At 51.5% G+C, this 12,917-nt stretch overlaps 1 protein-coding gene across 12 annotated transcripts in view; it reads left to right on the forward strand.

Annotated features, from left to right (window-relative positions):
* Positions 1-12,917, forward strand: part of ST3GAL4 (ST3 beta-galactoside alpha-2,3-sialyltransferase 4) — a 31,928-nt gene that overhangs the window by 15,686 nt on the left and 3,325 nt on the right. For 4 of the 12 annotated variants that reach the window (XM_037505602.2, XM_037505605.2, XM_037505604.2 and 1 more), the window contains 8 exons: positions 8,904-8,979; positions 9,256-9,364; positions 9,764-9,844; positions 10,075-10,172; positions 10,397-10,457; positions 10,969-11,064; positions 11,154-11,343; positions 12,040-12,183. In XM_037505602.2, coding sequence (XP_037361499.1) covers positions 8,964-8,979; positions 9,256-9,364; positions 9,764-9,844; positions 10,075-10,172; positions 10,397-10,457; positions 10,969-11,064; positions 11,154-11,343; positions 12,040-12,183 — 795 coding nt within the window. In that variant the 5' untranslated portion in view covers positions 8,904-8,963. Of the gene's footprint in view, positions 1-8,903; positions 9,152-9,255; positions 9,365-9,763; positions 9,845-10,074; positions 10,173-10,396; positions 10,458-10,968; positions 11,065-11,153; positions 11,344-12,039; positions 12,184-12,917 lie in introns of those variants that run through there. The other 8 variants (XM_037505598.2, XM_037505603.2, XM_037505597.2 and 5 more) reach the window with 5 other exon arrangements.

Below are 12,917 nucleotides of genomic sequence, written 5' to 3' on the forward strand. Positions count from 1 at the left end.
AGGCCAAAAGTGTTGGGGATAAGAGGACTCACCAGAGACAGATTGGGGAACAGAACAGGCAGACTGACTGAAATACACTGCTGAGGGGAGCAGCAGGCCAGTCAGGAGAGGTCTGCTGTGTCATGTAGGTAGCTCCCCGGCCGGGGATCGAACCTGTGCTGCAGTGGCTGGGGATAGCCCTATAGGTTGTGTCTTAACCCCTTGCGCCACGAGGGAGGCCCCGATCCATTTATTAATTAACAGCTATGTATTGAGAGTCCACTGGGTACCAGACGCTCTTCTAAACACTGGTGATCGACGCAGTAGCAAACAAAACAACAAAGCTGTTTGCCAGCAGGGGAGAGGGATTTGAAATATCGGCAGTGTGTGGAATTTCAGATTGGAGGTGGAGAAGGTGAGGGAAGAATGAGTAGGTCCCAGGCCCCTGTGTGGGGAAAACATAGACCGAATGAACAGCTAGCGCGGAGGCCCCGAGGAGGGATGTACCTAGTTAATCAAGAGATGGTGCGAGTGGAGCCGAATAAAGGAGGGAAGTGTCAGGATGAGAGGGCAGAGAGGCACTGGCCAAGAGATCACATGTACACTCTAGCACACCTACAGGGGCTGGCTCTGTGTCTAAGTAGATGAGAAGCCCATGGAGGGTTTATACAGTGATGTGGGTTCATTCTGGAGAACTGGAATTAGTTGACCATCTCACCCAAGAGTGACTGATTAAAGGGGGTTGTGACCTTCCCTCCCCTCAAGAGAATGCCCATGACCTGTGGCCTCATCTTGTCTCACCTGGTTAATCATTGTACAAGTCATGTTAACTTGACATCCATCTTGGGTCCCTTCTGGAATATTGGTAGAGGACTCTCAACAGAGGAAGCATGTGGTTAGCTGATGCTATGGAGATTCACACACCACGACAGACTGGACACATGGCTCTAGATTCTTGACCTGACAGGTGTAAGCAGGTGTTGCCCAGTCCTGGGGTGCAGCTACCCAGCTACTCAAGTTCAGAACCCAGGAGACCTGGTTTCCTGCTGGAGGGACCTTGGTTCTGTGCTGGTGGAGTGACCTGGCAACCAAAAAGTGAACGCAGCCTTGGACAACTCTCATGGAGGCCTGGGGTCCAGATGGAGGCAGCAGCAATCCTAGAATGCAAATGCATGCACTGAGCATGCTGGAGAGCTTCCGGAGGAGTCCCAGGGGGCTCTGGACTGTGTCTCCCGAGGAGGAACCTCTGAAGGCTTCTATAAACAGTGCTAATAAACATTTGAAGGACTTTGATGTGACAGAGGACCCACTTCTTCCACTTGTCCCAAAGGGCACAGGTGGCATTCTGGGGATCTTGGCATCTGGAGAGGCATTCCTTCACAGGTTTGGGAGACAGTAGAGGGTGGAGGGCATGAGTGTGGCCCTGGCGCTAAGCCGTCTGTTTTCCAGTTTCACTCCCCACTGCCTTCAACCCTGGGCAAGTTGCTGACCTTTTTTTGCACCTCAGTGCCTATCTCTACAGTGGAGGTAATAATAGTGTTTAACTCCTAGGGTTGAGATCATACTTGGAAAGGCCTTATGGCGTCTAGCTGAATAGTTCTTAACATTCGGTAATGTCTGCAGATATTTTGGATGCCACAGCTGGGAAGTGGGGGGTCCTGCTGGCATCTAGTGGGTAGAGGTCAAAGATGCTGACAAACATACTGTGAGGCACAGGACAGCCCCCACCATGGCTTATCTGACTCCCAAAGCAATGGTATTGAGGTTCAGGGGTGCTGGTGTTGCACATAGTAAGTGCACAATTATTTGCATCAACTATTAATAAGAATGTAAGGCATTTTAAATCTCATTCCTTGCATGTCAAACGTTTATAAAACATCTGCTGCATTCTAGGCACTATATTAGAGTCTGGCGATAGAAAAAAATCCTGAACCACAGAGGTCACAGTCTTATGGACAAGACACGAAAGCACTTAATTACGTGGCATAAAGTTATATTCTGTGATAAAGTATTTCCTTCCTTCCAGCTACTGTTTTTTTTAAAGATGTATTTATTTATGCATACAAGAGCTGGGGTGCAGGCCAGAGATGCAGGGGGTGAGAGGATCCACCAGAGACAGAGTGGGGAGCAGAACAGGCAGATCCACTGAAATACACTGCTGAGGGGAGCAGCGGGCAAGACAGGAAAGGTCTGCTGCACCATGTGGGTAGCTCCCTGTCTGGGGATCAAACTCATGCTGCAGTGGCTGCCAGTAGCTTCATAGTGCTGACACTTAACCCCTTGCACCACTAGGGAGACCCCCTTCCAGCTACTCTTCATAAGACTCTTGGAATAAACAGTTCTCCAATTTCAGAGGTCAGAGGATAGTGGGCAAGACATGATGACCAGTAATTGTATAATATGAGATTACAATACTTGGTAAGTGCTAAACTTGAGGTATAAACAATATTTTGTGGGAAAATATCGGTTGTTTTGAAATGTTGGGAAAGACTTCACAAAGGAGGGGATTGTGGAGGGAACAGCATGGGGAAGCCTTGGGGCACTCCTGATGGGAGAAGTCTGTGCAGAAGTTGGTGGTGTGGGGCCTCCCTGGTGTCACAGGTGGTTTAGCACAGCACTGTGAAGCTGTCCGCAGTCTCTGCAGTGCGGGTTTGATTCCCAGCTGGCCGGTGAGAATCCTCCCACATGGCGTGGCAGACCTCTCCTGTCTTGCCCGCTGCTCCCCTCAGCAGTGTGTTTCAGTCAGTCTGCCTGTTCTGTTCCCTGCTCTGTCTCCGGTGAATCCTCTCACCCTATAGCATATCTGGCCTGTACTCCAGATATGTATGTATAAATAAATAAATAAATCAAACTAAAAAAAAAAAAAGGTGTGGAAGGACAGGGCTCCTGTGGTGTCCTGGAGAGGGGCCATAGGAGGTGCACCTGCAGGGACTGCACCCGAGGGTGAAGGACCCTGGTTGCCTTTAAGGGGCGGGGTGAGAAGGAGAGTGATAAACTGGAGAAATGTTTGATCTAAATTGTGTCTTAGAAAGATGCCATGTTTGCAGTTACAAACAAGGGGCCTGAGTGAGCAAAGACTCGTGGTCAAGAGACCAGTTAGGGGGCCTCCCTGGTGGCGCAAGGGGTTAAGACGCAACCTATGAAGCTCTCCACAGCCTCTGTAGCAAGAGTTCGATACCGGCTGGCTAGAGAGCTACCCACATGGTGCAGTAGACCTCTCCTGACTCGCCTGCTGCTCCCCTCAGCAGTGTACTTTTGTCAATCTGCCTGTTCTGTTCCCCACTCTGTCTCTGGTGAATCCTCTCACACCCCATGCCTCTGGCCTATACCCCAGCTCTTGTATGCATAAATAAATAAATCTTTTTTAAAAAAAAAAAGAGAGACCAGTTAGGAAGCAGGTCACTTGGGGGACATCTAGAATCAACCAATCTGCAACTCCAGAGGGCGGAGGGCTGCATTATGAAGTGTTCCTTAAGGTCTAGATTATGTAACTTTTACACTGGGGCTGAATTTTTTTTAAAGATTTATTTATTTATGCATACAGAGGTGGGGTACAGGCCAGAGGCGCAGGGGCGGCGGGGGCAGAGGATTCACCAGAGACAGAGTAGAGGGTGAGGCAGGAGAGGTCTGCTGTTCCATGTGGGTCAGCTCCCTGGGCTGGGATCGAACTCGTGCTGCAGTGGCTGTGCAGGCTTCATAGTGCTGAGACTTAACCACTTGCGCCACCAGGGAGGCCCCACGAGGGCTGAATTTTATAAAACTTTATATCCCTTGTGCCTGCTGCCAAGCCAGGCATAGAGTAGACTCTCAGCAAGACCTGATGGAATGAGGAAATGAGGGTAGAATGACTAGTACTCAGTAACCATTTAGTAGGGAAGGTATGAAACAGAGGGGGATGGTGCAAGACTCGGTGGAGATAATATGGGGGCTGGGGGTGGTGGGAGAGATGGGTCCAGTTTGGGATGTGCTGAGCTGGAAGAACTGAAAACCATCTGTAGGATGGTCAGTGGAAAATGAGAAATGCTTGGATGGCATCTGGGAGCGAAAGGAAAGGGCTTGAAAATAAAGGCTTGAAACAACCGGTATGAGTAGTAGTCACAGCAGATGAGTAAACCTGGTGGGTGAGAATGTGGGGTGGAGGTTCCAGGGCAGATCCCTGGAAATGCCAGCATTGAAAGGAGTGGGGGCAGCAGGAGAAGGTCAAGGGGGTAGGAAGAAAACCTGCCCAGTCTTGATGGGCAAGTCAAGAAAGAGGCATTATGGGTCAGCACTGTCTCAGGTATCTGAGTGCAACGAAGACAGAAAAGTCGCTCAAGTTTGACCTTTTAGGAGGCCACTGATGGCCTCAGCAGGAGTGATTTCAGCATAAAAATAAGGGTGGTGTCTGGTGTGGTTTAGGGGCAGGAGAGAAGAAGTAGCTTGGGAACCTGTGGGAGCTTGAGGAGTTGGAGGCATAGAAGGGGTTTGTTTTAGGAAAAGGGAGACTTAAGTATGTTTCTAAAAAGGAGCTGACAAGGAGGGCAGGAGGGAAGAAAGGGCGGGGCAGGGGGCCACTGATGGGCAACAGTGCTGGAAAGATAAGCGGGGATCCCCGGTGTAGGTGGCAGGATCAGGAGGGAGAAGTCTAGAGGTGAGTCTAGAGGTGGCAGCCAGGCGCTTCGGTTTTCCCCCACAGAACTGCTGGATGTAACGCTGGTTCCGTGGCTTGCTCAGGGTCTCTGAACCAATACGAACAATGCCTGTGCACTGGCCTTGCTGTCCCCCTCACGGATGGACCAGGGCTCCAAAGGGAGGTGTCCAGTTCTCTGCCTCTTTGTACAGCGGGTACCTGCCCGTCTGTGCTGCGTGTCAGGCTGTGAGTTCCCGGCAGCCTGAGGCATGCTGCTTCCTGTGGAGCTTTGTTTCCTCACCCACTTGTGGGTTCTGCCCTTTGGCAACTTCTCTCCAGCCTGACTAGAGCTGGGGAAACTGTGGTTCTTGCAGAGCTCGGAGAGAGAGCGAGCACTGACCTTCTGCCTGAGGGGTTGGGTGAGCTGTTCTCCCTGGCGGTTGGTGGCAGGTAGAGGCTGGTGCCCTGTGGCCGTGAGTAAATCGGAAGCCTGCTTTCCTACCCAGGTACCCTCCTGAGACTTTTTTCCTGTCCTTGTGTTCTCAGGGCTTGGTCAGGAATGTGGGATGCTTGCTGGGAGAAGGCTCCCAGTTGCTCGAGGCAGTAGTCAGCCCAAGAAACCCTGTACTTCTAGAATGTGGGTGCTGCTGAGCAATCCTTTTGGCTTGATCCAGCAAAGGGAGGGAGGATGGGCTAATGAGTTCCCTGATGGACTGTCTTGGAGCAAACCCCAACACTCACCAGTTGGCTTAGCACAATACCAGCCCAGTTTGAGAACAAAGACCTCCTTGCCAGTGCAGAACTTTATTGGGGAACTGGTTAAAGGTGGATGGGCCAATGGCCCCCTGCCCAGGTCCACCTGCTGAGTGTTTAGTTTAGTTGAATGTTCAGCTGAGTGTTTATGGTGTGGCTGAGTATTTGTCTTTCAGTTACCTTGGGACACTCTATGTATTTTTCCATCTTGGTTGCATTTTTCAATCACAAAGCCGAGAGGTTTTGGGTTTGTTTGCTTTGTACTTACCAATGCCCTACCTCTAGCCAATTATATTAGAATCTTGGAGAATAGGGGCTAGACCTCAGTGTACTTTTAAATTCAGGTGATTGCCATCTGCAGCCCAGGTTGTGAGCTGCTGATAGACAGGGAGAGGAAGTGAGGTGGCAGGAATTGCAGTCAGGAAGGAAGATGGTGAGAGAGCCCAGGTAGGAGGAGGGGTGGTTCATAAAGCAATGGAATGATAGATGATCGTGGCTTAGAGCTGTGCACCTCAGAAGGCGATCTCAGCATAGCAGCCGGCACCACCTGGGAGCTGGCTAGAAAGCGGATCTCCCTACACATCCACTGAGTCAGAATGAGACTTCAAGGTTTGAGAAGGCTGCTTCAGCCATTATCTAGACCAACCATGAGCCGTTTTCTAGACCATTATCTAGGTTCTAACCTAGGCTGCGCAAGCCTGGGTGCTTGAATAATTTCCAGTGCTGGGCTAGGCCAAGTCAGGCTTCCTAGGTATGGGATCCAGATTTATTTATATATATATATTAATTTATTATATGTATATTAAATGTATATAATATATATTAAATATTATATAATAAATATATAAATTTGCATATTTATTCCAGGTGTTTATCCTATTTGGCTAATCCATCTTGGCCACTGCTTCTCAAACTTGAATGTGCTTAGGATTCACCAGGGGAATCTTACTCAAGTGCAGATTCTGATTTTGTGGGTCTGGAGGGTGCCTGAGATTATGCATTTCTAATAAGGTCTTAGTGATGTCCCTGCTGCTCACCTGATAAATGTATTTTGAGTCACAAGAGTCTATGGGACTAACCTCCCAATTTTACAGCCAATGGAATTGGGGGTCAGAGAGGAGTGACTCACCCAAGGTCACCTGACATGTTATTCATTACCTGTGGCTGGCAGCATGCTAGATGCTGTGGGTAGACCTGGGGACTTGATAGATTCTGGGGATTTGATAGATTCGTAAACCCCCCTCCACCCCCTGCAGGGCTTCTATTCCAGTGAAGGAGACAGTTGGAAAGCAAGCAAATAAAGTAACTGAACTACATACAGATAAGAAAAAGTGCCACGAAGAAGACAAAAAGATTAAGTGGCAATTGTGTGTAGGTGAAGAGGCCCAAGGCTGCTAAGGAACCCCAGGTTCTTGACTTCTATGCAGGAAAGATTTCACGCAGTTGTCCGTATAGGTGAGTTAGAGATGAAGCTTTATTGTAGGTGAGAGTGATACCGTAGGTTTTCAGGTCTAGTCTCCCAGCCAGGAACAGATCCTAGGCAGCAGGTGCAGCTCTGAGTCCCAGCCACTAGATCCCCATGGTTGGTGTCTCACGAAGCCGCCAGGATCTTTGCTGATGCTCAGGCAAGCAAAAAAAAGAGGCAGATTTGCTTAGAGAAAGATGTTTATTAAGGAGAAAAGGAACAGAAATAAAGTGGGACAACCAGGCTGGTGGAACCAGGCCAGGGAGGGGCAAGGAAGCCAAAGTGGAGTCGTGTCTCAGGGAATATACACCTTCTTTCCCTCATTATTCTAAAGTTCCACCAGTCTCTCTGCGGTTCGCTAGATCTTGGTGGTCTCACTCACTGACCTAATGTCTCTGTGCCCAGAGCTTAGTGTCAGTGTCCCAGCCCTTGTTTTTCTTTATCGCCCTTTTCTGGCTTCCCCTGCCTCTGGTCCTGGGGTGTTTGATTAACCCCCTTTGGTAGTTGTTGCCCTTATCTCTGGAGCTTCCCTTATTCCTTTTGTTTCCCTGATCTCAGAAGCCTCTTTAACTCTCCCCAATCCCCAGCCTGCACTGTCCCTGAAGCTGCCTAATTAACCCTAACTTGCCCTAGGGCTCAAAAGTACACACTCAAGAGTGAGGGTGGGCAGATTCAGAGGAGAATCTCCCTTTGGGTCTTCAGGCTGCTGATATACTTGCTTAGTTGAGGGGCCAGGGCTCACAGATGGGATTGCAGATGGGTTTTGACAACTATTGCTTAACAAAAGGGGTGGGAATTTACAGGTGGGGTATTAAGATTTGGCCAATTTTTTAACAAAAACCACCAGGACCCTAGCCTCCTGTTAGATAAGATAGGAGAAGTTTTTCAACTAGTGGTAACTGCATCATCTATGAGATAAATTAATGGGGTTGGTCTCAAACTAATAGGGTTTGAGTCACTTTGTTCTGCAATGTGCATAGCTATTTTTCAGAAATAATGCATGGCAGAAGTAGGCGGCCACAGCCATTGTGCTGGATTTCTGTTCTGTCACAGGGAGGTGAGGCGTGTCACTTCTGGTAAATGGTCGAGAATTACTAGACTTTTACTGGGGTCTTGTGATTACACATTTATAACTTTTTTTTTTAAGATTTATCTATTTATTTACACAAGCACTGGGTACAGTCAGAAGCGCAGGAGGGTGAGATAGAATTCACCAGAGCCAGAGCGGGAAACACAACATGCAGACTGACGAAATACATTGCTGAGGGGAGCAGTGGGCGCGGCAGGAGAGGTCTGCTGTGTGTAGCTCCCTGGCTAGCTGGGAATCGAACTCATGCTGCAGAGGCTGTGGATAGCTTCACAGTGCTGTGCTTAACCCCTTGCACCACAAGGCAGGCCCTGTACCCTTTCTGTGCCACCTGCCCTTTGCCCTCACCTGAGAGTGTTTCCTGTCTCAAGACAGGCAATTCTTGCTCCCTGTGCTTCCCGTTCAAATGCCTTGTCTGCACCCAGTTGCCCTGTGCGCCTGGGTGGTGAGGGCTGGGACACTGTCTGCATTTAATCAGACTTGGGAAGGGTTAGAGGGGACTTTTCTGGACCTTCCTGTAACCTGGCTCTCACCCCAGTGTCTGCCTGAGCAGACCTGTTTGTCTGGAGCAGATGGTGATGGAGAGCTAGGCGGAGAAGAGGTAAATGTCAATTGCTTAAAATCTGAATCACACCCTGGACAGTTAACCGAACTCACTGTGAGAAGTGGGTGGAGACCCCATCTGTCCCCTGGAACTGGCCCTTTCCAGGTCAAAATGAGGAAGCAGACAGGGAGAGGAACCACAGAAGGGGGCCTAGGGCCAGCTGGTCTGCCAGGGGACCTAATTCTGGGTTTCTCTTTCTGTGGCATGGGAGCTCTTGGGACCTCCCAGACTGCCTTTGAGGGGCAAGGGGACTATTTGGGGTGAGAAGGGCCACTCTCTGGATGGCTGTTCTGGAACAGCGTCACGCTTTCTGGACAAGGACAGAGGCCGCCGTGGGTGTGTCCTGCGGCAGTCTATGTAGAGTGCTCGTGCTGCCAACCACATACCTGTGACTCCTACCTCCTAGGTGGCCCGAGGCAGCCGGGATGACAGCTCTCCCCAGGAGCCCTGCTACCTGCTGAGAAACATGGTCAGCAAGTCCCGTGAGTGTTTCCAAGTGCTCCCCCACCCTGAAGGATACGACCCCCAGAAGTGGTCTTCAGCGGCCTCCTGAGACCTCTGTGGGTTGTAGAGGGACATACAGGGCGCCGGGGCCCCTCACTTCATTCTGAAGGACAGTGGAAATGTTCAGCCCTGCTGGAAGGCTGGGGCCAGGTGAGGGCCAGGGACTGGGTGGCTTGCGTTGGGGGTGGCAGGGGTCCAAAGTGGGGCAGGTGAGAAGGTGGACCGGGGCTGGATCTGCCTGTTTCTGCCTCCAGCTCCTCTGTGCATGTGCCCTGCAGGCTGGAAGCTCCTGGCCATGCTGGCTCTGGTCCTGGTCGTCATGGTGTGGTATTCCATTTCCCGAGAAGACAGGTACATTGAGCTGTGAGTCCAGCTTCCATGTCCTTCCATGCGTCCTTCTCAGCCACGGGGCTCTAGTGGAGGGTCGTGGGCGAGGGGGCCTCGTGGGGCAGGACAGGGCACAGTGCGTGACCTCCCCCTTTGGCCTCTGATTCCTTCCTAGAAGGTGGGTGGTGGGCTTGGGGGGTAGGGTCTGGGATGACTCCCCTAGGCTCTCACCCAGGATTTGGGAGAAGGAAGAACTGGATCCACAGTGATCTGACTTCAAAGTGGAGCTTGGGCTGAGATGACCTCATCCTGTGAGCTGTTCTCTGGGCCCTGGGGACCTGTGCACCGCGGGAGAGAGGAGGCTGCCTGGGATGCTGGCCCTGGGCCGGTGAGGTCTGACTGGAGCTCCTGCCTCCTCTCCTTTTCTGTCTCCAGTTTTTATTTTCCCATCCCAGAGAAGAAGGAGCCGTGCCTGCAGGGGGAGGCGGAGAGGAAGGTCTCTAAGCTCTTTGGCAAGTAAGAACCTGGGTCTGAGGGGCCGGGACAGGGCAAGGGGTGAGCCAGTATTGAGAGGTTCATAGACTGGGGGTGGGGTGGCTGTGTTTGTGGAAAGGGGTTTGCCGAGGCCAGTGAGGGGTGGGGGAGCGGCCCTTGGACATGTCTCTGTATTAGTCAGGGCCTGACTTGGAGTCCAGCATCGAGATTAATCCCTTTCTCATCCCCACCCTGCTTTCCTCTCTGTGTAGTTTCTCACGAGATCAGCCCATCTTCCTGCAGCTCAAGGACTATTTCTGGGTCAAGACACCCTCAGCCTACGAGCTGCCCTATGGGACCAAAGGGAGTGGTAGGTACCCACCTGGCAGTGTAGGAATGGTGGACTCTCCTTGGCCACACTGCCTCCGGTTCTTGGTCCTCTGTGGTCTGGGTGCCCAAGTTCTGAGTCCTGCTCAGATACTGGGGTCAGGGGAGGAGAAGGCAGCCAGGCTCTCGAAGCAGCAGAGGCTGAGTTGGCCGCCTTTGGGATGCTTGCTGTTGTCATAGCTCTTTCCAACCTGATTCTTTTTGTAGAAGACCTGCTCCTCCGGGTCCTGGCCATTACCAGCTACTCCATTCCCGAGAGCATCCAGAGGTGAGGAGACAACCCTCCTACTCTGCCTTCTCCTTCCCACCCCAGTGCAGCATGGTCTAGTACCTCCCAGTGAGCCTTCCTGTCTCTGTTTCTCTGTGGCCAGGTTGACCCTTCCTCCCAGCCTGCCTGTCTCTAGGGGCACAGGTACACTCATCCCCACGGCACTGACGCCTGGACATCTGTGTCCATAGCAGGCAGAGGCTCTGAGGATTTCGCTGGGGCAACAGGCCAGAGCAGCAGGCGGGGGACTCTGAAATGGGGTTTCTTATCTGTCCTCCCCATGTGTCATCCCTCTTCTGCTGTCTTCTGTGCTCTGCTCAGTTTCCTCTGCCTTGACACCCCAGGGCTGCAGATTCACTGTGGTCAAAAGCTGGGCTCTCTGGAGAAGCCTCGTCCATGGGAACCAAGGATTGAGGGGCCTGGGAGGGACTGACTGTGAGCCAGGCCCAGGCAGGAGAGTTCAGCGGGGCAGGGGTTACTTCGGATTCTGATCAGCCCTTTCCTGTGGCAGACTCAAGTGCCGCCGCTGTGTGGTGGTGGGTAACGGGCACCGGCTGCGCAACAGCTCGCTGGGAGAGGCCATCAACAAATATGATGTGGTCATCAGGTCTGTATGGCCGTCCCTTCCCCCTTCTGTTTGGGAGCAACTGTAGACAGCCCCGGTGGGGCTCTGGGTGATGGGCCTCTCCCCACCAGGCTGAACAATGCCCCAGTGGCTGGCTACGAGGGTGACGTGGGCTCCAAGACCACCATGCGTCTCTTCTACCCTGAATCTGCTCACTTCGACCCCAAAGAACAGAACAACCCCGACACCCTCCTCGTCCTGGTGGCTTTTAAGGGGATGGACTTCCACTGGATTGAGACCATCCTGAGTGATAAGAAGCGGGTAAGTAGGGAGACTGGGCAGGAGCGGGGACTCGGCCTATAATCCCAAAGGAGGGTGTGTGTGGACAGGTGTTCTGAGGGCTTCTGCAGGGCATAGCAGCCTGTAGGAGTCAAACAGCAGGCACCAAGGGCACCCCAACCTTGAGGGCTGCCAGGGACAGGAAAGTTACCAGAAAGTGTGTTTGCCAGTGAGAGTCCTGGAAGCGGGGGAACTAATCAGCAGTCATCTCCAGGCCAAGGAAGGGTGTGTGTGTGTGTGTATGTGTGTGTTGGGGGGGCAGTGGGGGGTTTGGGTTGGAACAATCGAGATCTGTGCCCTTCCAGGCAATTCCCAGAAAGTCTTCTATGTCTCTTGGTCATCCAGCAGAATGCTGAACTTTCCAGTTTGGCATTTTTAACAAGTGTTTAGGTAACCCCAAAATTCTCTACCTGCTTGGATATCCCTTAAGTGGCAGCGGTTGGCCCCATGTGCTACATGTTACTTATTTCACTGGGCAGAGGGGTGCCCCCATCCTCTCCCTGTGCCTTTCCTCTGGTCTCCTCCTGTCTGTGGACTTTGCCTCCCCCCTTCTTAACCTGCATTCGTGAGGGCCTCTGCCATCACGTGGACCCCAACCCTTGGCTGAGACCACCAGATTGGATTTCAGAAACAGATTTTCATCACTCCTACCTCTCTCTTCCCATTCCGTGCCTTTAGGTGCGAAAGGGCTTCTGGAAACAGCCTCCACTCATCTGGGATGCCAACCCCAAACAGATTCGGATTCTCAATCCCTTCTTCATGGAGATTGCAGCAGATAAACTGCTGAACCTGCCAATGCAACAGCCACGCAAGATTAAGCAGGTGATATTGGGCTGCCCCAGGGCAGCTAGTGGGCTGGGTACCTGGGTGGGAAGTAAATGGGGCATTTCTAGAGTTCTACAAAGCTGAGGGGGACCCCAAGGAAAAATAATAACAGATTGCAGCTTGCATTTGAATAGCACCTGTGAAATCCTGATGACCACAACCTGCAAGCAAGGCCTGCAATCAGAATTCTAAAGGTGGCAGTGGTTGACTCCAAAGCCAAGAGTCAGAGAAGGGCATTTATAGGGCCTGAGGGCTGGAGTTAGAGGATGCTGTTGGTTGGTGAGACTTTGGAAGCTGGGGGCTTGCTAGCACAGTCAGTGGCCTTATCTTTAGAACAACTGTACACCTTACAGTGACTGTTAGCTTGCTGTGCCTATGATCTTCTCTTTGAACACACTGGTCTGGGTGAGTTAAGATGGTTTGAGCTTAGTTTGTGTAGCATGTTATGGTTTTGGCAGGTGTGTCCATTTGGGGAGTCGTGGTACAGGTTTGCAACTTGGGGTTTGCTTTCAGCTCACAGGGCCCTGGTGGTTTTTGGCTGGTGGGCTCTAACACACTCTTAAGCTTCCCAAGTGCTTCCATGTGAGTTTTGAGCCCTTTGGATGCTGTGTGAGTAGTGCACAGAGACATCTGGCACACACAGGTAGAACTCAGCTTGGACTCGGCTCTTGACTCTGATCTGGAATGGTGGAGAACATAGTATGGCTATTATAGCATTGAAAAAGGTAGTT

This window comes from Talpa occidentalis, unplaced genomic scaffold (assembly GCF_014898055.3).
Source record: "Talpa occidentalis isolate TD23 unplaced genomic scaffold, MPIMG_talOcc4v2.1 talOcc4.12, whole genome shotgun sequence".
In the NCBI taxonomy this organism is placed as follows: domain Eukaryota; kingdom Metazoa; phylum Chordata; class Mammalia; order Eulipotyphla; family Talpidae; genus Talpa; species Talpa occidentalis.